The 27,691-nt window shown below is 38.4% G+C and overlaps 1 protein-coding gene across 2 annotated transcripts in view; it reads left to right on the plus strand.

Moving 5' to 3' along the window:
• The window catches only part of LOC138328095 (E3 SUMO-protein ligase RanBP2-like), a 36,797-nt gene that overhangs the window by 4,891 nt on the left and 4,215 nt on the right, over nucleotides 1-27,691 (plus strand). Inside the window, exons 7-32 of one of the 2 annotated variants that reach the window (XM_069274713.1) lie at nucleotides 30-98; nucleotides 716-877; nucleotides 1,225-1,349; nucleotides 2,074-2,203; nucleotides 2,637-2,808; nucleotides 3,639-3,863; nucleotides 4,840-4,929; nucleotides 5,433-5,521; nucleotides 5,740-6,039; nucleotides 7,517-7,629; nucleotides 7,987-8,188; nucleotides 8,601-8,732; nucleotides 10,096-10,174; nucleotides 11,515-11,747; nucleotides 12,637-12,828; nucleotides 13,192-13,576; nucleotides 16,241-16,612; nucleotides 17,228-17,775; nucleotides 18,546-19,680; nucleotides 21,093-22,181; nucleotides 22,917-23,708; nucleotides 24,096-24,263; nucleotides 25,457-25,579; nucleotides 25,950-26,125; nucleotides 26,554-26,635; nucleotides 26,905-27,086. In XM_069274713.1, coding sequence (XP_069130814.1) covers nucleotides 30-98; nucleotides 716-877; nucleotides 1,225-1,349; nucleotides 2,074-2,203; nucleotides 2,637-2,808; nucleotides 3,639-3,863; nucleotides 4,840-4,929; nucleotides 5,433-5,521; nucleotides 5,740-6,039; nucleotides 7,517-7,629; nucleotides 7,987-8,188; nucleotides 8,601-8,732; nucleotides 10,096-10,174; nucleotides 11,515-11,747; nucleotides 12,637-12,828; nucleotides 13,192-13,576; nucleotides 16,241-16,612; nucleotides 17,228-17,775; nucleotides 18,546-19,680; nucleotides 21,093-22,181; nucleotides 22,917-23,708; nucleotides 24,096-24,263; nucleotides 25,457-25,579; nucleotides 25,950-26,125; nucleotides 26,554-26,635; nucleotides 26,905-27,086 — 7,365 coding nt within the window. Of the gene's footprint in view, nucleotides 1-29; nucleotides 99-715; nucleotides 878-1,224; nucleotides 1,350-2,073; nucleotides 2,204-2,636; nucleotides 2,809-3,638; nucleotides 3,864-4,839; nucleotides 4,930-5,432; nucleotides 5,522-5,739; nucleotides 6,040-7,516; nucleotides 7,630-7,986; nucleotides 8,189-8,600; nucleotides 8,733-10,095; nucleotides 10,175-11,514; nucleotides 11,748-12,636; nucleotides 12,829-13,191; nucleotides 13,577-16,240; nucleotides 16,613-17,227; nucleotides 17,776-18,545; nucleotides 19,681-21,092; nucleotides 22,182-22,916; nucleotides 23,709-24,095; nucleotides 24,264-25,456; nucleotides 25,580-25,949; nucleotides 26,126-26,553; nucleotides 26,636-26,901; nucleotides 27,087-27,691 lie in introns of both variants that reach the window. The other variant, XM_069274712.1, reaches the window with a different exon arrangement.

The following is a 27,691-nucleotide window of genomic DNA, read 5'->3' on the forward strand; positions in this document are numbered from 1 at the left end:
TCAATAAATGACGAAATATTTTGTTTCAGGAGAAGATTTTGTCATCCAGCTCTGGAACAGACCTTGACAAGCTAGAGGAACTGTACTCCAAACAGTTGGTACGTACTACTACTGTGGATAGACTAGTATACAACATAGTCAATGTTATCTGATTTATCAACCCATTTTCTGATAAATGGGAATCTCAAGATAGTAATATTATATTATAAAAAAAATTAGTTTCAAATTCTGTGAACTCAAACCAATACAGGGTTTTCAAGATCTCAAAACGGCAGGGGTAAAGTATGATGTACTTTCAATTAGTCTCACATTCAGGTGATTGTGATGTCACAAAATTAATATACCTAAAGATGACATGGCAGTCATTGGAAGGTGGGATTAATCAACAGTATATTTATACTTTAGCCACATCTTAATTCTGATCCAAGCTTGAAACATATTTTGTATTATGATGAACTATAAGTTAGTGCTAACTTGCTCTTCCTGTAAATATATTTTTTCTTTGTGTAAGATATCAAGCATCTGTTATGAAGCTTTGTGAAATGGTACACTGGAGAATTTCATCCTTGATTCATCAATGTTTAGTTCCTGGACAAATGTTTTACTCAGGTTTTTTAATGTGTAAAATGTACTGATAGAATGTTTTCAGTATTTTTACTTCCAACAAACAAGTACCTTCCCAAATTATAGACGATGTTCTTTTTGTGTTACACAGGAAAAGAACTATACTGATAGCAGTCTCCATATCAAGCTGATGGAATTGTACCTGACAAGTGACCGTGTCCAGGCAGCAATCAACCATGGCATTGAGGTGGAACGCACTCTGGCTTTTGTCCAAAATCCATCTTGGTACAAGTGTTTGATCAAGGCATTTAGTGTAAGTATATATAGCTGAAATACTTTACTAAAGTGTCCCATCAAAACAGTCAGTGTGAATTTGGATTGTATTTAATTGCTGTTCTCATAACATTCTGCAATGATATAAGTTTATAGTGCTGTTTTTCATAAAGATTATCCACTAAAAGAGAAAATGCATGATTTTGTGAAAGTGCAACAAGCTAACTTTACTTGGTTAACCCATTTAACCCGAAGACACATTTGTGTATTCTATTTCAAAGGCTAAAACTGTTCACTATGAATTTTCAGTGGATGAATGAGTTATCTGTTAATAAACCTGCCAGAATTGGGCTTTACTGTTCTCCAACTTGTTTGTTTCGTTTGTAGGCTCAACGACAGAGAGAACATGGTGGTGATGATGTTGACATTCATCGTCTGTTTGCCCTACAGAACCTAGTCTTCCAGATGATGCCTGACCATGATGTTGTTGCTTGTGCCACAGTCCTTCACCAGTAAGTACAATTTCTTCCATACTTCATAGAAATATCCCGTTATTGCCAGGGAAAAGATAACTCTATCTTACACTGGGGGATGTAAGACAGCTCACATGCACTAGAATGTTATGTGACATCATCAATACATACGGGGTGTACATTGACGATGGTATCTTCAATTTTGAGGCAATTTCTGTGATAATGGAGCGATGATAAAGCTGGAAAGCAAGTGAAATTTTATCATTTTTTCTCTGGGAGAAAAAGAATCCAACATGGATTTGTGTCTCCTATGCAAGCGAGGATGATGTAACCTCAATGAATCGATGTTTTTGTGACGTCATTTCATTGTTGTCGTAACATTATAATACTATTACCGCGACATCACGATACTGTTGTGGTGACATGATACAATTGTTGAGCATGTGAAAAGATCTTGTGTAGCTTGTCTTTACCCTAAGGTGAGATAGAAAAATCTCACAATGGTAAAACTGTAGATATCCTTGTCTGGGGTAAAAGAAAAGGATATCTCAATCCCTGGATATCTCAACCCTTGAGATTTTGGCCATTAACTCTTGGAAAGCCTTGGGTTTGGGTTGACCACTAGAATTGATATATCTCTGTCCATTTGACAGACCCATGTAAAAGTCTGTTAATCCTGATATATATATTACATTCACTGCAGATCTGTTACAAGATACACCAAATTTTATCACTTTTCTGATATTATTTCTTTCTTTGGCAGGTTCGATCAGTGCTTGTTTGAACTTTCAAAAGCATCCTCCCAGCGACCAAAATGGCATGCTGTAGTCACAGAGATGGAGGGACAGATCTACTTCCTGTCCGCTTTGGTTCTCTTTAAACGAGCACAGAAGGTAAGTTGTGGCAGAGAGCCATAGGTTTGTTCCATCCCCAGTTGTATCCTAGAAGGAGGCAGCCATTTTCAGCTCATTTGGCCTAAAGGATAGTTGAACTTCTACCATGGCATGGCGTCTATCATCCATTTATTGCTTGTCAAATTTTGTTTTAAATTGCTACTAGCCATAAATTTCTGTATGGATTGTAACCAAATTTGATCAGTAGCATCTTTCGGGAAAGGGGTATGGAGTTGGTATAAATGTTGGTTCTGAACCCATCCCCCCAACCCCTTGAGGCACTAGATGGTATCCATTAGGGGAAAATAGAGGTTAAACACTTAATCTGTACACAACATTACTAGGCGTAACAAGCTAGGGACTGTTCTGTTAAGCATTTCTGATTCTTGTTTCAATACTTCCCATACAATTTCATGTAATTCTTGTTTTACAGGGCCAGGTTCTGTGGAAAGATGCCAGTTTTTTTGCAACTGTCTGTCTGTTGCTCAGTAGCCAATATCCAGCCATTGATGTGAAGTCTGCCTGGTATCTACAGCTCAAACAGCACAATCGCAAGTTCTTTGATCGCTTACAGAAGATTGGAGCCTACAGACACAGCCAGGGAGGTAAGGACAAGCATAGAAATAGAACTGCTATTTTGTTATAGGTTTATTCAAATAGACTTTAAAGATGCCTCACTGCCGACAGAGCATGAACGATTATCGTCATTTGAACAATAATTGGTGTTTAATCGTGTAGGTATATGTCTAATTAACACAAAAATAATATAAAGTAATTTATTTTGCCTTTGGTGCATGCGCAATCAGTACTTCATTCCATATAGGATATAGTGCCACAGATTTTTTTCGGGATGCAATTAATTATTTTTTACATTTTTAACTTAAAGTAAAATTAGAAGCTCAAACTTTTCAATGGTGGTAATGGTGTAAAGTAAGTAAGTTGTGTAACTGAAGAAAAATACTAAGTGTCTGCGCCTGTTTTTGATAGTTAAAAAAATACCATCAGCGGTGGAGCATCTTTAAACAAATGCATTACTGTTAAAGTACTGTACTCCAATAAGCACACTGAGTGCTATGAGGGGGCATTGACATTAGCACAATCTTGAAATTGCACAACCACTACATGTCACTATGTACATGTATACAGAATGACATCCTGGGCAAATTTTAGCACTGTACTTTAATTACCCAATTGTGTGAGAACAGAATTCACTTAAATTAGAATACCAGTAAAATTAGTACACCATGATAGCACAATAGCCATTAGCCCGAGAGCCAATTGCCTTCTTTGACACTCTTGGTTCCTGAAGTACGACTATATAGGGAAGTAAACCTGACTTATTCAGACTCTGTTCTTAAATATGTACAATGAGTAAAGAAATTAATTGAAAATCTGGTTAGCCAAATGAATGATGTAATTTATCTTTCTAACCTAGGGTACCTGGTGCTTAACATGACAAAGACGGACACTGTTTCACGTCTGCAGCACATCAAACAACAAGTGAAGATGCCACGTGCTCGAGAGGTTTTTTATGATGCATTGTTTACACTACGCGTGATGAGGGATAGTAAAGACAGGTCATATATACTGAACTCAGACACCTTCCACAAAGTACCAGTGGTGCTACCATCTAAATCTGTTGTGGCTGAGTATGACAAGGGTAAGTATAAGTAGGCTGCAAGCGTAGAAATGTGGTGTTTATGTAGCGGGATTGGACTTGGTGGATTATCGATGACCAGATAGCTCAGCGGTAGAGCATCCTGCTTGTGTTCAGTTTGTTTTTGTTTGTTTGATAAATTACCGTCCCATTAACAGCTATGGTCATGTAAGGATGGCCTCTCATGTATGTGGTGTGTTGCGTGTATGTTGTGCGAGGTGCATGTTTTGGGAGACTGCAGTAAATTCGTGTTGTGTCTTGTATAGTGGAATTGTTGCCCTTTTTATAGTGCTATATCACTGAAGCATGCCGCCGAAGACACCAAGCAACACATCCCATCCGGTCACATTATACTGACAACGGGCGAACCAGTCGTCCCACTTCCTGTATGCTAAGCAGTAGCAGAAACTACCACTTTCATAGACTTTGGTGTGTCTTGGCCATGGGACAGAACCCAAAGCCTTCCTCACAGAGGCGAACGCTCAACTCAAGGCCAAAAGTGAAGCGGTGCCAAGGCAGTCATTAGGAAAGAAAAAGTCAGTTAGGAAAAAGACAAAAGATAAGATCCTAAATTTAGTCGCCTTTTACGATCATGCAATAGGGGCAGCAGGTATAATTCTAAAGCCCTACCTGCAGGGCCATGCTTGTGTTCAGAGGTCCAGCAGGGTTAGAATCCTGGTTTGGCTGCTTCATTTTCTCCTCTCTAGTTACATTTATAATGATCACTTGATACTTAATGATCAAACTTTATTGGAAAATTTCTGTTCGTTGATATTGTGCCTGTTCAATTTACTATTTGATAATAAATTAATCAGGAAACAAGAACATTAATTAATATGCAATTTCATAATTAATTACGCAAAAAGTATTGAAGAATTATCTTGGTTCTTTCTTTAAATTCATGCTGTACCAAAATGAAGAAATAATGAAAAATAGGTAACCCAAAAATGGTGCAAATATATGTAGATATTTGTTGTAGATGTATTGCATCTGTACGGTGATAACCTTCATGTGTTAGTCTGGCAAGCTCTGCAGAATTACAGCTCCCGTGATACAACACAGCCAGTCTGTAAGTAGTACTACACCATACACTAGATCACATCGATGATTATAAGGTACATGGTTTCTTAGTCATGTAATATGAAAATTAGAAGAAAAAAAGTCATATTTTAACATGATAACAAGATCAAGGGTAAATTTGTTCAATTAAACCCTGAATGTTTTGAAATTCAAGAGATTGGCAAAAAAATTGATTTGCCCTTATCACAAAAGAAATACAAATTATTTGCAATATGACTGTAATAATCACATTTATTAAAGTTATTGCCATATACCAAATGTAGGCACCCTTTTACCAGTACATTTTTGTTTCCTCTAGAATGCACTTGATTGAATCAACAGCAGCTGCAAAAAAAACTTTTTTTTTTGTATTTTTTAAATTTTGATAATGGTTCTTTAGAAGTGTTATATAGTGAGGAAATTCGGGACCGAGCAAAACAATTGATACAGCAAGAAAATCCATAAAAGTTGGAATCTTAGAGGTTTGACTGTGTTATCTTTTTTGTACTGTAGATGGTATGGACCTGTATGCCAAGCTACCTTACTCCTGTGCTGTGTTGACAAATGGCGCCCCGGAGTCCCTGTCACAAGTTGATGCACAGGTCTGTATTTTATCATGATTAGTAGATTACTCATTCTGTAGTTCTACAGATTATTTCTGCTGAAATCTTCAAACAGTAGAACTATTGGATGGTAGCCTTGGTTCTTTTGGATTCAGTGAAATTTTGTCAAAGTGAGCAGTAACTAACATGTGTTTAAAACTGTGCATCTAAACTATTTGATGCCAATCATAAGATCGTACATTTCTTTTGACTTTCAGGCGTTTTTCTGTGCCACTGTACGATGTGCAGCCATAGCAGTTGAGGATGAGAACAAACATTTCCGGCCTGACAGTTACCGACCTGAGTTGCTGCCAGCATGCCTCAGTCAGCCTCTGTGTAGTAAACTACAGAGGGATTGGTGGGAGGCCATGTTTAAGTTCAGTGTGGGAACGCCGCGCGACAGCTATGCCAAACTGAGGCTGACCCTACAGCAGGGTTTGGAAACCATTCGTCTTGTTGGTGCACACGGGATGGGTCTGACTCTCGTTACACATCTCGCTCAAACATTTGATAAATGGGTAAGTCTGGAGAGTATTAACCACAGTCATCAGATTTGTGGCTATTGGGATCACTTCTTTATGCCTTCACAATATAGTGCTGCAAGTGGACCAGAAAGATATAGGGAATTTACGGCCAAGACAGAATAAAAAAAAAGTTCATGTACAGTGGACCCGCGATAATCCGGACGCCGATAGTCCAGAAAACTCACAATCCGGACGGAAATATCAGGGAACGGATTTCCGTAACGTTATTTATACTCACTTGTCCGGAAATTCGTATTCCGAATCCGGAACTCCATTTTGGGAACGGAATGCAATTTTCATTAATAAATTCCCACAATAATCCGGACAATTTGTTGTCGCCACGTGCCGAGAAAATCCAAGGCCAACTACAGTCATGAGTAAAATACACACTGCAAACTAACATTAGTTAGTGTGTGTTGTCATAACAACGGCTGCCAGGTCATAGCCACGGGCGTTTACCTGAACACCTTTCACACGGGTACATGCAGTCATGTAACGGTTCATTGGTTTTCTATAGAAGATCAAACTACAGTGTTGTAATTGAGATACAGCAATATATTTTTAGCCACTCTCTTTTGAACATGCAGTTTGAGTTTGAGTACGGGTACGTATGTTGTAGATACCTTACTTGTTTCGCATGCAGAATATATCGCTATGAGTATCGGATACAATAAAGTGAGAAAATACTTTCAAAATTAATAATAATTTTAAATGTATGTAAATCTATTCGAATTCATCGTCTGTGGTATAATATATAAAGGCTATTGCACATGCCATTACGTGTGTGACATTGTGCACAAAGTTAGACGTGAACGGGCGCGTGGTTGTTACGCACGTCTGTAAGTCAGAAAGCAAAGATTTGTGGAAATGGTTATTAAAAACACACATTATACAAAATAACAATTATATGAGTTCATAAAATGTTCACAGCTATTTGTTATCATAGTTTTTTTATGCCAAGAACGTAGATGTTATTGATCCTTGGTTAGGCAATTTGCCGTACGACAGATCAAGAGTGGGATACGTAGTTATATGCATACATAGTACACAATTAACGATGGCTTTATGTTTCGTATTTTGAAAAAGAAATACGTTTATTTATTATTCTTAACGTAATGATATAAGAATACCTATAAAACATAACAAACAAAGTATTAATTATAATGCACGTATGTTACATAAAAGCCTATCATCGATTACAAGGTCAAGGGGAGTAACTCGTACGTGACAATTTAATTGACTAAGAACACGAAATTCGGCAGTCCGGAAAACTCGTAATCCGGACGGTTTAGGCTGGGAACCAAGGTGTCCGGATTATCGAGGGTCCACTGTATATGTTTAATTTTGTAAATTAAGCTTGAGCTTAATTTGTAATTGAAAAGGAATAAAAAAAATGTCTGGTGACTATGTTTAATTTTGTTGTTTAAGCTTTAGGAGAAAATGAATAAAAATGTCTAATGGTTGTTAACAGGCCCAAATGGTGAAGAAGACTAAACAGGATGATCCTACAAAATGTGAAGCCCTTGAGAGCCGGGCCACATTCTACTGGAAGGAGGCCATGCAGATGCTCCGACGCCTTGAAAAGTAAATTACATTTCATCCATTACATGTTTGCAAACATTTTGTGATATCTCTTAGTTATTCAGTATATCTTGTTGTAATGTAATGGGTCTTAGTTGCCAGACTGTCATACAAGCAGGCCTTCAACTCGGATGTCTGCCCTCTCCTAGAAAATAGAAATACACTGATGGTTACTACTGACATGTATATGGGATCTTGATTTGCTGACTTTGAGTTAAAAAGATTTGACTATATAGCATTACAGCAGTTCAATGTTTACATGTGGATATTGTTTCTGAATTGCTGCCCAAAAAAAAGACGAAATGTTACAAAATAATTTAGAGATGGTGAACAGCTCTGATAAAAACTTTATTTCTCTAGGAACTTACCGTATCGCTATCCTAAGGAGCGCATGTTTGTGGACGGAGAGCAGGCGACTCTAACTAAACAACAGATTGCTGATCTGAAGGAGCAAGCTACATTCTCGTTGGCTGTACTAGACATGCGGGAGGGTCGTTATGAAGAAGCCAAGGAAAAGTTTGAATCCTCTAAAAGGCCTATGGCCACCTTTCATTTGGCTCAGGTATTGTCAAAATTACACTGAATCTTCTCTAGATAACTGTGCATCTTAGTAATGGAAATGGGTTTGAATGTATGCAAAAACCTATAATGGCTGCTGTTGCACCTTAAAGAAGGCAAAATTTCCAAATATTCTGATATTTCAGTAAAAAATTGTATATGCATATATAGTGTTTTGAGAAATACTCAACACAATGTAGAAGTCCTCCCAAGACCAGGGTCACAATTTCTAAAATAAAAAAAGAAATCTATGTATCAGTATGCTACGGGTTAACTTAAATTTCTAGATAAGACCTCACATCAGAAATGCAAGAGGTCTATAGTAGTTACCCCTAATTAGTTTGTCTTAATTGGAAGTGCAGCCAAAGCAATTGATCTGGATAGCCAGCACTAATCATTGTATCCTTGTTTTACAGATCTACAGAACATTAGCAAACAAGATACCAAGTGATTCTCCAGGAGGCAAAGATCAGAAGAAAATTCTGTTGGAGCGATCTTTGGACATGTTGTATCAAGCCCTGGACGCTATACAGGGCGATACAGAGCATGTAAGTCAAGTCTGGATTTTTAGGTCATCTGACCCGAAGGGTCAGGATGACCTATAGTCATCATGTTTGGTCCGTCGTCGTCCGCCGTGCGTAAACTTTTCACATTTCGAACTTCTTCTCCAGTTCTGATTTGGCTGAAACTTGCATGAAATGATCCTGACATGGTCCCGACAAAGTGTTGTTATTTTTGGAGTCGATCCGAAATCAAAATGGCCGCTACAGCTGCCATCTTGAAAACACAGTTTGAACTTCTTCTCAAGTTCTATAGTTTAGATTTGGCTGAAACTTGCATGAAATAATCCTGATATGAACTTCAAAAAGTTTTGTTACATCTCTGGTTGATCCAAAATCAAAGATGGCTACCATGACACTATATCTAATTAATTTCCTATTTGACTTTTGCGAAGGAAGTCAGATGACTGTTTAGGCCCTTGAGCCTCTTGTTACCAAAGGACAGTGACTCTCTGTGATGACCAGTCACCCTGGTGTCCATCAACAGGATCATTTATACCAAATATTGTAATCTTTAGAGAAGGGGATTTAGTTTGGTTGAAGGGGGGGGGGGGTGTATGTGTGTGTGTTGAAATCTCCTTCAAATGTTCAAACATGGTTAATTGTCTTTTATTAGGCACGTCACATGTTAAATGACCATTAACATGAAAGTTTAATGAAGACTTCTGATCGTTCAAAACTATATATTTTATTCAGCTGAAAATTGCTATGATTGTTGCTTTTAAAATGTCAAATCTGATTTAGTTTTCATGATTACCAAAAATATAGGATCATGATGAACGTATTAATTACACAATGCCTGAATGATTGGTGAACATATACAGAATTGATAGATGAAAATACAACGGTATTATATACCAGATAGCAAATGTCAGGGTTAGTTGTTCATTGTTTTACAGTTCTAGTTAAGCCTTAAAGGCCCATAACCTTTCCGGGGCAAAAAATAAAGGTTTCTTAAAAAACATTAATAACGTCGGAAAATGCATACCGATGACCTAAAATAAGGTTACGACACCAAACATATGCAAGATTTCCTGCGTAATATATGAAAACAGCGGAAAGTCAATTCGCTGTTTTGCCGTCTGGTGCAGTGATAGTCAACTACAGGTGGTATTGAGGACGACGGCGGGAAACATAATACGACCCGCGTTATGGAAATAAACATTTTATTTATTTTAATCAAATCGTTTAGAAGGTGATGATCAATGTAGTATTAACGGTTAGTTAATACTTTTTAAGACTCTACAAAATTATCGATCTTGTTTTACATTCCCATTTTGAAAATTAAAAGCAATTTCGGAAAGGAAGTGGGCCTATAAGAGATTAACATTGATTTATTGTCTGATAACAGGAGCTTCACAAAGAGATCCCTGTCACACTAGACGAGGTGGTGAATCAACTCGAGAGAATGCAGATGCCATATGGAACATGTAAGTTAGTGCTGGTCACGTTTAGTTGTGAAATACTGTTACTGGTACCCCTGATAGCTGACATTGATTACTGCATTAACTCATTCACCCCTGGAGACACATTTGGACTCTTCTTATTCAAACACTGGAATAGTTCATTATAAATTTGCAGGGTGTATGAGTTAACATCAGATTAGGATTGCTGTGATGAGTATGGACAATCAGTTTCAGGGTTCACAACAGCTTTTGAAATTCTGAAGTAAAATATTTCGCCAAAATAATATTTTTGTTTGCCAGATAAAAATCTTTGGAGCCCAAATTTCCTATTGAATTTCACATAAACATAAGTAACATAATAATGAATTATGCCCAAAACAATCTCTTAGAAATCATAAAAAATAGGAAAGTGATAGAATGTTTTTCAAAAAGTATCACATGTCTTAATTTATTTGAAATGACTGGTTTCTTTTTACTGTAAAATTAAAATGTTACCCTACTACTGTATCTTCACCTGTATTATCTAAAGATGCTCCACCGCTGACAAATGGTGTATTTCCTCTATCAAAAACAGAAGCAGACAATTTAGTATTTTTTTTTTAAATGCAAAAGTTTCTGACTTTACACCATTACCACCATCGAAAAAGTTTGAGCTTCTAATTTTACTTAAGATAAAAATATTCAAAATGATTAATTGCATCTCGAAAAAATTCCGTGGCACTATATCCTATACGGAATGAAGAACTGGTTGCATGTGCAACAAAAAGCAAAATAAATTATTTCATATTATTTTTTGTGTTAATTAGATATATACATATTAACAATTAAACACTGATCATTGTTCAAATGATGAACTTAGCAGTGGAGCATCTTTAATAGAATAATATCCAATATCAGGGATCAATCTAGCTTTGATTTATTACCGTTTATGGGTAAATTTCCCCTCAGGGAATGAATTCCCCTCCGGCCTAAAATTCCCCCGAAGATTTAAAAATTCCCCATTTGAAGTTAAAAAATTACCGTTTTGGTAACACAATTTCCCCTGTGACTTATTTTTCATTATTTTTTTAGACTTTTGTACACCAATTTCTTCATATTTATCATACAGGTACTGCATATTTTATGATAAACTCAAATTTTTCATTATTGAGGTTAAAATCTTGCAGTACAAAATCTGAAAATAAAATTAGTTGTTTTACAGTACTTTTTCTTCAAAATGAATATAATTTTGGACCAAAATAAAAAGATTCAAATTCCCCTATATTTCGCCAAATTTTCCCCCTATTTTGAAAAAGGGTAGTTTCCCCCAAAACCTAGATTGATCCCTGAATATCTGTTTATGAAGAACTTTCCTATGATTACAGCATTGGTCGATAGCCTGTCCATTAACAATAATGCTGACAGTAATGACGAGGAGAGCTTTAGCACCCCAAAGAGTTTCCACACGACCCCGGGCCAAAATGGCACCCCTATCAATAGAAGCTACGGTAGGACAGGGGCCTCCATGGAACCAATGTCACTCTTTCAAAAGGAGTCGCCTAGTTTTGTGGCATCTAACATCATAGAACAAAGCACACCAGCTCCACAACACCGAGAGGTTAGTTTTCAATTTATTGCATGATTTGAGTTTTATGTTTATAAAAACCCTAAAAGATGATACATTGTAGTATTAATCTTCAGTCAAAAAAAGTGGCTGCTATACCTTCATTACCATGATTGAAAAGTTTGAGTTTATTTTACTTAAAGATAAAAATAATAAAGTGTGTCATGAAAAATAACTACATGGCACTTTGTCCTATATGGAATGAAGTACTGTTTGTGCATGCACCAATGCAATATAAATTAGATTTGTAATTTTGTGTTAATTAGACACAAATGTACATGATTAAACAGTTGTTGTTCAACTTTTGTTGTGTTCCCAGTTGTTGATGAGTATCGTTTATGCTCTATCGGTGATGGAGCAACTTAAACTGTTATCATATACAGAATATATTTAAAGGCTCACTACCTTTCCAGAGCAAAATTTAAAGGTTTCTAAAAATCATAGATAACATAAGAAAATTTACATCGATGGCATAAGATGAGGTTATAACATGAAGCTTATGCAAGATATCCTGTGTAATATATGGTAACAGTTGGGTTTCATTTCACTGTTTTGCCATCTGGCGCGAGTGACAATCAACTACCGCGCGCGGCATTAGGACGACGGCGGGAAACATAAGAAGACCCGCGTTATGAAAATTAACATTTTATTTATTTAAATTAAATTGTTCAGAAGGTGATAATAAGTGTAGCATTACCGGTAAAATGACAACTTTTGCGACCGTACAAATTATCAATCTCGCTTTACATTTCTATTTTAAAAATTAAAAGCCGTTTCGGAAAGGTAGTGGGCCTTTAAGTGGGTTTTTTTTTCAAACATGAATTAAATTGCTATGATACTGATGATGTTCTATTTATTACATTCTGCTCATCTGCCTTTTCAGCATGTCCGTCCCAGTCCTGAGCGTCTTGATGCCAGAATCTGGGCACTGGAAAAAAAGATGGCTACTCTAATTGAGCTTCAGGAACAATCCAAGAAACACTGGGAAAGGACTGTTCAGGATTCCATCAAGAATATGCAGGATGACATGAGAGCAGAGATGGCTCAGAATGATGAAATTCTAAAGGAAATGAAGGTACAAGACCAGTTGCCATAATCTGTCTTGTATGATGTGTCTTTGTTAGCTTTTCCGTATAAACACAATTAGTTAAGTAAACAGTCACATAGCTTTATTGATTAAACCTCTTTAAGCCCAGATCATTGTAAAAACACTTGGGTCTCTTGTTTATTGTTGCTTACGCAATTACTTGTCTAAACCAGATGTCACTGGGACCAGATTATTTGGCCGGAATAGCCAGGTTTTCGTGTCATACAGGTTTGATCTACTAAAATTAGGAAGGATAATACCATAAACAAGAATACTTGAATACACAGAGATCCAAATAAGTCAAGGGTCCGTTTTGACAGATTACACTGAATCTGTTATGTGTTCTTTCAGGAGTTCCTAGTTTCCTTCCGAAGTTCAGCTGCTGGGCGATTTATAGCACCACCGTTCAGGCCCCCTCAGTACTACCAGCCACAGCAACAGTCCTGGATGCCACCTTCTAACTATGGTTACCAAATGTCGCCGGTCCCCGGGGCACCATTAGCCCCATACCCTGGGACTATGGGGCCTTTCCCTCCTCCAAACCGTTTAACACCTCAGCCACCTGTCGCACCAATCAACCAGATGTCGCACCAGAATGACATCGTGGAGGATGATATTTATCACATCGATGGAGAGTACTATGAAGATGACGGCTCACAGCCTCCTCCCCATCATATGTACCAGGAACAACAGCTCAGCCAGGAATGGCCCTTCGGTAACCGTGCTAACTTGGAAGGTAAACCGAAAAAACTTCTCAGTATACTGTAAATCAACTTTCGCATGCGTTTTATTTTTCGCAAATTTGGCTATGAAGGTAATTTCGTGAAAGTTTATCTCCGCGAAATCAATATCTTCTACAATTCTTGTGCAGTTGAATGGCATTTCAATTTTGAATCTGCAGAAATGCTTTAAAAAAAAAAATTACAAAATTTAGTAGCTGCTAAAGAAAATTTATTTACAGTAGCCAACAGTCAGGCACTTTCTTAGAGTACATTGGCACTGAATAGATGCACTTTTACCTAGAGAAATTTAGCTGTATCATCCAAATTTCATGTGAATATTTTCCGAAAATAAAGGGAAAAATCTATAAATTGTACAAGTAAGAATTATTTTTTGAATATTTCCCAACATACAATTTTCATTGGGTATAATCTGTTATAATCTACTTTGCTCAATTACCCTGACCTTCATTCAGTGTTGCAGGAGACATATTGTCTCAAAAGTTTTAGTTAATTTCTATGATAAAGATCCTTCTATCATTTAATTAATGTACTGTAAACATACTTATTTTAGAGGTAGTTTGTTTTTCACGCTGACTTTGAAGGGCTAATTCATGTACTGTAAACATACTTATTTTAGAGGTAGTTTGTTTTTCACGCTGACTTTGAAGGGCTAATTCATGTACAGCACTAAATTTTGTAATAAGGCCAAAAAAATTTAATTAGTTGGTTCTCAGGCCCGCGCGCATATCATTTTTAAGCCCCGCATTGCCGATTTTATTGTAAAAGTTAAAAAAAAAAAAAAAAGATTGTATGCGTGGACCAAAATTCCGGAAAAAATGTCCGCATCCGTGTTTTTATACAATTTTAGACATCACATCTTAAAAACGCTTGTCTGCATTCACACTACGAGTATTCCAAGCGCCAACGTGATTTTGATTGGCAAACGCACGAGGTTGCTCTCGTAAAAAAGTGTCCGTCTCCGGCAGTTTTAGACGGCACATCTCTTAAACGTTTGTCTGCAATACTAGTGAATGAATGTTCCAAGCGCCAAAGTTATATGCAAAACGTAATGTCGCTGGTATCTGTCCACATTCAGCACAGTTCCACGGTCGTACTGCCATGGAACATTATCAATGGATTCTCCGATGCTTGTACTTTGACCGAACTCTTCCAATCATTGAAGGAGGGCACATTAGGACCCTAAGATTGGACTTTTCCCGAGAAACTGATGCTGAACAAAATGACGGCGTCAATCGGTCAGAGCAAAGTGTCTGGATTCGATCAAGTAATGATGAAGGTTGGGGAGACTGTCACAGCATTCCGCCGTTACATCCGATATGACATAATTGATGGTGCATGCACCCTAACAAAACCTGAATACCGTGATCATGACGAAACGGGTGATAGTGGGAACCGTAAACGAAATGCTTTTGATGTGCTTTTCGCGGCTGCTCGGAAACTGTCATTACCGGAGCCCTACCCCGATGATACCACCGTTGTCAACAACAAACGTGTTGTATTTAACAAGGTATTGATAATTTGCTGTTACAAAATCCTTTTGAATTGAAACTTTCGTGAATTTTACCTCCTATTGTGTTGGGAAATTAAAAAAAAAAAAAAAAATCCCTCGTCTTTTTTTTCTACAATAAAAAAGAAAAAAAAAAAGCCCTCCCTCCCTCATCTAATTTGAAAAAAGGTGGCCTGAGAACCAAGTAATTAATTTTGTTTGGCCTAAGGTATTGCAATTGAACTTCATAACCACGCTAATAAATCATTATTTAAAGTTTTTAGCTCACCTGGCCCGAAGGGCCGGTGAGCTTATGTCATGGCGCGGCGTCCGTCTGTCCGTCAACATTTCCTTTAAATCGCTACTAGTCATAGAGTTCTGCATGGATTGTAACCAAATTTGGCCACAAACATCCTTGGGGGAGGGGGAACAGAACTTGTATAAATTTTGGCTCTGACTCCCTGGGGGCAGGAGGGGCGGGGTCCAATAGGGGAAATAGAGATAAATCCTTTAAATCGCTACTAGTCATAGAGTTCTACATGGATTGTAACCAAATTTGGCCACAAATATCCTTGGGGGAAGGGGAACAGAACTTTTATAAATTTTGGCTCTGACCCCTTGGGGGCAGGAGGGGCGGGGCCCAATAAGGGAAATAGAGGTAAATCCTATAAATCACTACTTGTCATAGAGTTCTACATGGATTGTAAACAAATTTGGCCACAAACATTCTTGGGGGAAGGGGAACAGAACTTGTATAAATTTTGGCTCTGGCCCTCCGGGGGCAAGAGGGGCGGGGCCCAATAAGGGAAATAGAGGTAAATCCTATAAATCACTACTTGTCCTAGAGTTCTTCATGGATTGTAACCAAATTTGGCCACAAACATCCTTGGGGGAAGGGGAACAGAACTTGTATAAATTTTGGTTCTGATTTAGAGGTTAATATTAAAATTCCTTCAGAAAAGAAACAATGAACCTGTATTCAGAACATTACTTGGCATTACAAACCAGGTGAGCGATACAGGCCCTCTGGGCCTCTTGTTGGCATGTGCAGTAAAATTTGACTGTGCCTAAAAACAAGTCCATTTATGGTTTATCACTCAGTAGAAGATCTGTATGAACTCTTTCTATTAAGTTATTTTATTTGTATTTGATTTATTATTTTTATTTGCAGGTAAATCTACCATCACTTACACCCCTCCTGGGCCACAGACGGGGGCTATGTCCCAGCCTGGTATGTTTGCTAATGCCCTGCGTGGCCAGTCTCTTCAGTACACAATCAAACAGCAAGGTGTTGCTCCACCTCCCCCTCCTCCTCGACTCCCAGCCTCTCAACCCCCAACACATCCCCTACCAGGGCCAGGCTTCTTCTCTCAGTCAGCCATGTTTACACCCCAGGATCCTGCCAGCCGCCCAGCGCCGTCTGCTCTGATGGCCGTTCTTACCGGATCACCAACCAGCGACACTACCACCTCAACTGTCCCTTCCAACCTGACGACGTCTCAGCCACAACCCAACATGGCAGGCAAGGACAGCCTGTTTGATGGTAAGTTTTACAGTAAAGTAATGGGTCTTCAAAAAGAGCCTAAGTCAACAGCAAATTAGCTTTTCTGGTGCAAAGTATCCATTTCACTTAACTCAAATGCAGGATGAAAATATGAACCCTATGTTAAGTTTCTTGATTGAATATCCTTTTCAAATTGATTTATGCAATAATTTTATGAGAGGCTAGTTAAAATTTCATTCAACAAAGCACCCTCGGCGCTTATTGGTTTGAATACTGTAGTTGAATGTTTATTATCTGAATTAATTGTTCACTACCTGACTTTAAGGGCTTGTTGGATCAATATATATATTGATAATATGTCTTTCTTTCATTCTGTATCTGAACTCAGGTGAACGTTCAGGCCTATGCATGGGCCTCTTGTTTCATTCTGTATCTGAACTCAGGTGAACGTTCAGGCCTATGGGCCGCATGTTTTATTCTGTATCTGAACTCAGGTGAATGTTCAGGCCTATGGGCCTCTTGTTTCATTCTGTATCTGAACTCAGGTGAACGTTCAGGCCTATGGGCCTCTTGTTTCCATTTCCAAGCACCCTAGGTACTTATTGGATCGAATAAGTTAGTTGAATGTTGATGACCCTAATTACTTATTTACAGGAAAGTCGCTGTCTATTTGCCAGCCTCAGTCTATGGTGTCCCTTGGTCAGACCTCCACTCCTGGTTCTTTGTTTCCTAGTCTTATGGCAGCATCCAAATCTCCGGACACATCTGACGCACACCAATCTATGCTGAGAGGCACAGAGATTCCATCCCGGACTAAACCTCCTATCCAGAACCTCGGTGCTAGCAGTAAACCTCTAACCCAGAACCTCGGGACGAGCAGTGTTTCTCCTTCACTGAACCTTGGTAGTAAAGCTCCTACCCAGATTACTGGTAGTGGCAGTACAGCTCCTGCATTAACCCTTGGTAGTAAAACTCCAACCCAGAACCCCCCAACTGCAGCTCCTACCCAGAATCTAGCCTCATTCACAAACAATGTTGCTAAATCATCACTTCCAACTATGTTTCAACACACAAGCCCGTCTGGACAGAAATCTGTGACTTCGCCGGTGAAATCCCCAGGCAGACATGATGATGATGTCATGGAGGAATATGAACCCAAAGTAGACTTCAAGCCTATTATTGATCTGCCGGATCTGGTTGAGGTATATAGTTATTGTTAAAATTTGATAGATCATGATCTTTGTCATTTTAGCTCATCTAATAAGATTTTATGAAGGGGGAGGCATATAGCCTTGCCCATATCAGTTCTGTGCTGACACTTTTATATGTAGAGACAAGGGCATTAAAATCTCAATGACGGTCAGTCATTGGAAATGCACTGATACTGAATGTAAATGGTACTGATGTGGTTTCCTTCAGGGACAAAGTGATCATCTGTCTGTCCATCTGGCAGCATCAACTTTTCCCTTCAAACAATTTTTTCTCCAAAGGTAGGAGGCCTAGAGACCCGTTATTAGACTTGTGACATGCCAAGATAAAGGGAAACTAAGTTTGTTAAAATGAATTACTTTGACCTTCATTCGAGATCATGGGTCAAATATGCTAAAATCTTCTTGTCAATAACTAGGAAGCCTCGGGACTTGTTATTGGGCCTGTGACTTACTGGGATGAAGGGTTACCAAGTGTGTTCAAATGAATGAGCTTGATATTTATTTAATGTCACTGGGTTCATTGCCAATATCTTTAAAATCAATGAACACAACCTTGATCTTCATTCAAGGTCAGAAGTCAAATACGCTAAAATTTTTAAATTTGTCAGGGTCATACATTTTAATTGTGCACCAGATAGTAGATGGACACTTTGGGCCCTTGTTATAGAGTTCTGAAGATTCATAAATTTAAAATTTAGAATTATTGATACTATTCAGTCATACTGTAGAATGAATTATATCTAATCTGTTTAACTCTCTAGGTGAAAACTGGAGAAGAAGACGAAGAGAAGGTATTTGGAGAGCGTGCCAAACTTTATCGATATGATGCCGAGCTGAACCAGTGGAAGGAGAGAGGTATTGGTGAAATGAAGCTTCTACGCCATCGAACCACTAAGCAGGTTCGAGTGTTGATGAGACGAGAGCAGGTATTAAAAGTATGTGCCAATCATAAGATTACAACAGCTATGAAACTGGTGCCAATGGCAAACTCCGACAGAGCGTGGTGCTGGACAGCTATGGATTACGCTGAAGGTGAAATTCAGACAGAGCGTCTCGCAGTTCGGTTTAAGACTACTGATCAGGCACAGCTATTCAAACAGACATTCGAGGAATGTCAGGGTGATCTTCAACAACAGGAGAAGAAAGCTCCCGCTGTGAAAGAGGATAAAAAGGAAGGTGCTAAGGAGCCAACGACTTTGGCCGAGATGTTTAAATCTGGAGCAAAACCTGCCACCGTGGCACCGCCAGCTGTGGCACCACCTAAAACCAATCCTGCTCCAGCCCAGGGCCAGTCACTAGGAGACCTTTTCAGACCGGAGGAGGGAAGCTGGGACTGTGATGGCTGCTACGTTAACAACAAACCTGGGGTACAGAAATGTGTGGCATGTCAAGCACTAAAGCCGGGACTGAAACCAGAGAATGTCAAACCTATCGCCGCAGCCTCTACCATATCAAAAGGGTTTTCAACCAATCCAGCTCCAGCCCAGGGCCAGTCACTGGGCGACCTTTTCAGACCGGAGGAGGGAAGCTGGGACTGTGATGGTTGCTACGTTAACAACAAACCTGGGGTACAGAAATGTGTGGCATGTCAAGCACTAAAGCCGGGACTGAAACCAGAGGATGTCAAACCTATCGCCGCAGCCTCTACCACATCAAAAGGGTTTTCATTTGGTGGACCAGCAGGCTCTGTTGATGCAAAAGGTTTTACGTTTGGTGGAGGGTCGTCGTCTGGTGGCTTCATGTTTGGAAAACCACCAGCTACGTCTGAAAAGGATACCAAATCTGCCCCACCCACGACAGCAGAACCAACATCAGCTGGTTTTTCACTTGGGCAGAGCCCAGCTTTCAGCTTCAAACCAATGTCATCAACAAGTAGCACCCAACCAAGTGCTGCAGGTAAGCCTTTATATTACACTATCCCTGACTTTTATCAAGATGGGTGGTAAAATTTAGGTTTGTCTTGCTTTCATTTTTGTCTCGCCTGCAATGCAAGGGTGACACTTAGGTATCACTATGTCGGCCTCAGCGGCGTCCGGGAAACAGTTTCCGTGCAATAACTTAAGTATTTATTGTCCAATTTCAACCAAATTTGGTATATTGCTTTATATCAATGAGTTCGATTATGGTTAAAATCAGTTGCAAGAGTTACGAGACTTTAAAATCGTCACAACAGATAAATCCATGGTTTCCGCTTGATAACTTAAATATTTATCGTCCAATTTCAACCAAATTTTGTGAATTGTTTTATATCATTGTGATCTCGCATGAGTTCAATAATGGTCAAATCCATCAATATTTGCAAGAGTTACGGGACTTTAAAATCGTCAAAACAGATAAAACCATGGTTTCCACTCGATAACTTAATTATTTATTGTCCAATTTCAACCAAATTTAGTATATTGCTATATATCAATGAGATCCTACACGGTTCGATACTGGTCAAAATCCGTCAGTATTTGCAATTTGGTGTACTGCTTTATACTAATGAGATCTTTGATGGGTTTTATATTGGTCAAAATCTGTCAATATTTGCAAGAGTTACGGGACTTTGAATTTGTCAAAACTTGGTTTCTGCTCGATAACTTAAGTATTTATTGTCCGATTTAAACCAAATTTGGTTTATTGCTCAATATCAATGAAATTTTAGATGGGTTCGATACTGGTCAAACTCCATCAATATTTACAAGAGTTATGGGACTTGATAACTGCACCTAATTATTAACAATATTTTCAACTGTAAATAACCATTTTTTGTGATGCTGTGCAGGCGACACACCCATGTCCATGGAATTCTTGTTGCTCTCTTAAAAAAAAACCCATAACTTTTGGCCAATTTCAATGACATTCAGTCAATAGATGTATCATAGGATACTTGAGGTTAAGTTTGCTTAACTTCCATCCTCTATGATTACACATGTTGATTATAGGAACTTCAAATCTGATTGACCAAGTGGTTTCTGCACATTAAAATCTATGAAATTTGGTCAGTGAATAGGATCATTAAGACTAGGATTGCTTTTAAATGTTATTCCTGAAAAATTATGCATGTTAATTTGGAATCTTCTATTTAATTGGCTAATTCTCTTAAACTTTTAAATGTTGGCCAATTTCAACGAAACGTGGTGTTATCGGATATTTAATGCCAAGTTTATTATATTTTACCCCAAGTATCAAATGATACATTTTAACAAGAGTCGATGATGTGTGTATGAAGTCCTTGAATTTTATTGTATTAGTACAGAAAGAGTTGAAGAGTAATTTAAATCAATGACAAAAAATTTTAATTTCATTTCAATGTGTTTTTTCAGGTGGGTTCAAATTCAATATGGCTGCTCCAGTGTCGAGTTCTCAGGCAGACAGTACATCTACTTCCACTTCAACTTCTATTCCATCTTCAACTGTAGGAAAAACAACTCCAGGCATTGGTTTGGATACAACACCTGTGACAACAAAATCTGCCACATTTAGTGTTCCACAAGGAGGTTTCAATTTCAGTTTGGCTAAAACAGAAGCCCCTCAAAAGACTGAATCCCCAGCCATTCAATCTCCCTTCAAACTGAATTCAGCTGATTCTAAACCATCTGGCTTCTCTTTTAAAGCTGAACCCAAAACACCAGAATCAAAGTCATCAGCTATATCCTCTGAATTCAAGTTTACCTTTACACCTTCTGCGGCCCCAGCTACTGTGATCAACTCGCCAAAGTCACCAGACACTAGCGAATATTACCAGAATAAAGATGGCGAGGATGACCACATACATTTTGAACCAATTGTGTCACTTCCTGAGGCTGTAGCCGTGGTAACCGGAGAGGAAAATGATGAAATTTTGTATGAGCATCGTGCCAAATTGTACCGCTTCGACAAGCAGGAATGGAAGGAACGAGGCCTTGGAAATGTCAAGATCCTTCACAATAGTGAGAGTGGGAAATGCCGTCTGCTGATGCGGAGAGATCAGATCCACAAGGTCTGCTGTCATCATTACATCACACAGGATCTTGAACTGAAACCTATGCCCAAGACGGACGGTAAGGCCTTAGTCTGGTTTGCCATGGACTTCTCGGATGAAAATCCTAGCATGGAAAACTTTTCCATCAGGTTCAAGACAGCAGAAATTGCTAACAATTTTTCGGATGCTTTTGTCAAAGCTCAGGAAAAATCAAAAGATTCAGCGGCCAAGCGAAAAAGTTCACCAGCCGCAGGCGTATCAGCAGAAACAAAGAGTTCCCCAGGCGAATCTGATGATGTTGTGTTTGTGAGTGAGGTAAAGGCCACTGAAGAGCAGATTGCCCAGGCTAGGAAATATTTATTGCCTGATAATTTCTACTTGTACTTGACCTGTAAGCCTTGCCCTGGATGTCGTGGATGTACAGACAGCATGCCAGGAGAACCATATGAAGGTATATTATTTTTTCACCTACAAATTGTAGAAAAGGCCGGTGGCATTCTATTTTAGCTCACCAGGCCTTTATTTCTCATCACAAAAAGCACTGACCTAAATCAAAACTTTCTCTATTTCCATTATGTAACCTATGTTAGAAAGTTTTATTTAATTTAACAAAATTTGACCGATAATATCCTTGTGAAATTGTATAAATGGTCGGGCTTAACCCCAGGGAGACTGAGGAGTTGTAGAGCCAAAAAGGTTCGATTTATCTATTTTCATGTAAACAACTTCTCTGAAATTATCCTTATGTGATGGGGAACAAAGAATGCGACTGACCTCTATGGCCCTGTGGCGGTACTAAAAAGGGTCAATGGCACTCAATTACCATGTGATACCCGATAATGTTTGTGCGGGACTATTGTTTCTATTGGTGATGGAATGACGTCAAATGACGTTATCGGGGGATAACGTCATTTCAGCGGGACGATTACAAAGAGCTACGTTCCATCACCACTGGAGATACTAGTCCCGCACAAACATTATCAGGTATCGTGTGGTACGTGAATTAGTCCCATTTGGCTCTTAACATATAAACAACATTTCTCCCTGAAATTAAGTATTGGATACCATTTATATTGAATTGGTGGCATCCTTTTAGGGTGCAAATTTAAAATTGTACAACTGCTGAGGCTTCACAATATTTATTTTGTTTTAAAGATAGTGAATTGGTTACATATTTGCCTTGCAGGAAACTCTACTAAAAGTATTCCAACTAAGTCATCCTCTGTGCCTACTAGTAAAGGAATCCCCCAGACTACTGCAGTGTTTGGTTCTGCCTCCTCTTCCCCTGGTAAAGTATTTGGTACTTCGAGTGGAACATTTAGTACCCCTACCACTGGAGGCCTATTTAGCTCACTGCCGTCTTCAAAGGCTCCTGCCACTGGGGGACTGTTTGGTGCTCCTCCAACTACACTAGGTGGTGGAATATTTGGATCTCAAACTTCTGCATCTTCGAGTGGCGGATTATTTGGGTCTCAAACAGCATCTTCATCTTCTAGTGGCGGACTTTTTGGGTCTCAAATGACATCTTCGAGCAGTGGATTATTTGGATCTCAACCATCTTCTTCTTCCTCAAGCGGGGGACTTTTTGGGTCACAAACAGCATCCTCATCCTCAAGCGGCGGAATATTTGGATCTGAATCGTCTGCTCCCTCAAGCAGTGGACTATTTGGATCTGAATCGTCTGCTCCCTCAAGTGGCGGAATATTTGGATCTGAATCGTCTGCTCATTCAAGCAGTGGACTATTCGGTTCTACTACACCATCCTCATCGACTGGTGGATTGTTTAGTTCTTCATCCCAAACTTCAACATTGTTTGGCTCCAAGCCTGCGACACCCGTATCCGAGACACCCAAAGATAGTGTGAACCAGACGGTCAGTCCAGGGGGGACAGTGTTTGGTGGTCAGTCCAGTGCCGTAGGACAGTTCTCCTTCTCACAGCTAGCCTCACAGACTGGCTCTGAGGCGGCCTTCAAAAAAGGTGAGTAGGCAGAAAATGTTAGTCAAATACAATGATAACTGGCAATTACAATCAATTACATTGTAATACCTGTCAATTACAATGACATGTATACCTATTTGACAGCTGCCTGTATATATTGACAGTAAAGTGTTTTATGTTCCTTCAAATGACAAATTTTGGACATAATATTACATAAAGCCTGATAGTCTATAAAATACCTTATAGCTGGTAAATACCTTGGGATTGAATGTTTTGTGGGGGTAGATTTTACCAACCATCTACAAACATCCTCAAATTATCATACCAAACCTGAGAATAATTACCTGGTACTGACAAGATCCTGAAAGTTGGGAACTCGTTAGCTAAATGTACATGTTGCCTTACATTTGTTGATCCATGTTACAGATGACAGCAAGCCATTTAGCTGGTCAGGTGCAGGGAAACAGCTGTTTGGTGCTAAGGGCCAAGATGGAGGGTCACAGGACGCAGACGAGAACGATGAATCATTGGATGCTCATGACCCTCACTTTGAGCCAATTGTAGCCCTCCCGGATCTTGTCGAGATTAAAACAGGTGATTTAATTACTCAAACAAATGGGAATCAAACAGTTTCACAAACATTCATTAAAGATGCTCCAACGCCGACAGAGCATATATGATATTCATCATTTGAATAATAATTGGTGTTTAATCGTGTATATATGCCTAATTTACACAAAAAAAATAACATAAAATAATTTATTTCGCTTTTGGTACATGCGCAATCATCACTTCATTCCATATAAGATATAGTACCACAGATTTTTTTCGGGATGCAATTAATTCTTTTTCATATTTTTAACTTGAAGTAAAATTAGAAGCTCAAACTTTTCAATGGTGGTAATGGTGTAAAATAAGTATCTTTAGTAACTGAAGAAAATTACTAAATCGTCTTCTCCTGTTTTTGATAGTGAAAAAATACCATTTGTCAGCGATGGAGCATCTTTAACTGTAAGATTGATTCCTTGACTTCTGTAAAGGTTTCCTATGGAGAATTTTAAGTTAAGGAATTCCTTAAATTTAAAGTGAATAGTCGGGGAAGGATGGCTAAAGTCGGTAAAAATGGTGTGATTGTATCCAGTATAATTTCTTATGAAATAGAAAAATAGAATCTCTCTCCAAAATCTGTCTGCGTACGAAGAAATTACATATGTAATTTAAAGTATATGAATCCTAAAACGTCCTCCCGGCTGACTATGTCCGTGGTTACATTTCCACGCAGCCTCGCTTTCAATGCTTTCAACTTTCCTTTACTTTAATGGTCAGAACTAGGAAACGTAAGCAGAACTTGGCCGTCGTATTAATGTGTGAGATTTATTGGAAGGCCAATGAACGCATTTAGACTTGTTTTCTTTGCCCGACTATTCACTTTAAGGAATGTTCATGAAACTGGATCTATTCACTTTAAGGAATGTTCATGAAACTGGATCCATGTTCTCCAGAATTCAACTTGATTTTTGCTCTTTTTAAAGTCTTCTCAGAAGATCTTCCAGTCTATAGACGGAAGAGTTTCCAGAAGTAGATAAGCTGCAATCGAGTGAACAGAAGTTATATTCTGGAAGTAGAAGAGGCCAAATCGAGTTAGGCTCGAGCATATCCAATGTTTTAGAGATGAAGAGAAAAGAATCAATGTAAAGGCTGCAGATATCTATTCATGAAAATAAACTTTCACGACTTTACTTTCTTCATGGTAAGGTTTTGCAATTAACTATTGTCCTTACTTGTAGGCGAAGAGGATTTTGATGCCCTGTTCAGTATGCGGGCCAAACTTTACCGGTTTGATAAGCAGGTTAATCAATGGAAGGAGAAAGGCATTGGAGAAATGAAAGTCCTGCAACAGCACCATACTGGTAGGTCAACCCCTAGTCAGCTTGTACAGTGGAGCTTTGATACTCCTGACACTGATAACTGGAAAACTGATTTCTGTAGCACTGTAACTTTTTGCTTGTCTTTTGCAATTTTGAAATATAATACAGTAATAGAGGTATATATTCAAAATATGTGTAGTTTTTAAGTGTGAGTATACAAAGCATGTTTATGTTTGTCTTCAACATGGAATCTGTTAGACTATCATTTGTACTTACTGTTTTTGTCGTTGTTTTGTAGATTTTAAGTAAACTAAGTGAAGAAAAATTAGGCATAGTTGGCAGAACTTTTAAAAAAAAATTGCGGTCCAAATCATGATGTGGCTTTAATGAACTGATGTTGACTGTATTGTAGGAAAGATACGACTGTTATTGCGGCGTGAACAGATCTTCAAATTGGCGTGTAACCACTGGTTAACCCCCGACCATAGCTTTAAGCCAATGTCTACATCAGAAATGGCCTGGTGTTGGACTGCACAGGATTACAGTGAAGAGGAAGCCCGTATGGAGCAGTTAGCTGTCAAGTTCAAGGTCAGTAGGCTAGCGTGATAGTTATTAGGTCATGTTTAAGGTCAGTATGTCAGGTAAAGGTCAATGTATTAGGTTAAAGGTAAATATGTTAGGTTAAAGGTCAGTATATGTCAGATTAAGAGACAGATATGTTAGGTTAAAGGTCAGTATATGTCAGATTAAGAGTCAGATATGTTAGGTTAAAGGTCAGTATATGTCAGATTGAGAGTCAATATGTTCAGTTAAATGTCAGAACATATAGTGTAAACATACTTATTTTAACAGTAGTTTAATTTTGGTGCTTTTCTTGTTTTGTCGATTTTGAACATGTGCTTTTATCATGTCATAATTGAAAAATGTTAGCCTAAATTGTCTAATGAACTAGTTAGCTGAAGTTTATGAAGAACTTGAAGAGTGACTTATGAATTATTATCTTATTTTGTTTACAGAACATTGATATAGCCACCCAATTTAAGCAAATAATTGACGAATGCCAAGTAAAGCTGAAAGATATGGCAACAAAATCCCATGGTAAGTCAGAACATTCAAAACCAATCAATGTTTCTAGGTTTCCATGGAGATGGTTTCATGGAATACCATTTTTCTTTATGAAATTGAAAAGTACCACTACTATACGATAATATTCCATTTTTAGCTCACTTCTTAAAGACAAAGACAAAGTACCCACAAATTTCATGTTACCCGGTATAGCAATGTACATTTGTATTAGAAACTGATAGCAAGAAATGTGGGATTAATTGAATAAAAAGATTATCAATGTGAAATTTTTTTGACAGAAGACAAGATTCCAATCCAAGTGTCAGAGGTTACCTCTGTAGAGTGCAGCGACGCCGTCCAATCCGAGGAAGATGATGAAGATGATAGTGATGATGACGAGTCTGATGAGAATGATGATGATGACACTGAGGTGATCTTATTTGAGAAGCGAGCAACATTGTTGGTGAAAGAGAACGATTGGAAGGTACTCTCCTCATAACTAAAACTCTTGGGGGTAGTCGGGGGAACAACTCATAATACTCTACTCACTAGGTGGTGTTCATACCTGTTAAGGGTGGACTAACTGGACATTTCCAGTTTACTGACCTTTCTCTAACTGATCTGTTGATAGATCATCTCATCAGATGTAGTCTGCTATTAGGCAATTTAATTATTTTCATCTCCTGCGAAAACGTGGGAGATATTAAATTGGACTCCGATCGCTCCTTGAAACTTTCTGTATATATCAGACAAGTTCCCTAGTTGTGACTTTTGCTATTGCAGACCTTCCATTTTTGGTTATTTTCCTGTCACCATGGAAACTTAATAAAAAACAATACCAAATTACTGTTTCCTTTTGTTTCCATGCTGTAACTCCAAAACTGATAAACATAATTTTAAGTTTAGAGTTTAATGTACCGCCACTTAATCATTTCTGAGAAGGAAGAGTTAAGTATGTAGAGAAAGCACAGAGTGGGAGGAGTCGTCTGCTATACCTGTATGTATCTATTAATTTGGAAGACGACTCCTAGATCCTAATAGGTTCTATCTTGTAACATAGCTCCTTGAAACTTATTGTATATATAAGAC

Source organism: Argopecten irradians, chromosome 7 (assembly GCF_041381155.1).
Source record: "Argopecten irradians isolate NY chromosome 7, Ai_NY, whole genome shotgun sequence".
In the NCBI taxonomy this organism is placed as follows: Eukaryota; Metazoa; Mollusca; class Bivalvia; order Pectinida; family Pectinidae; genus Argopecten; species Argopecten irradians.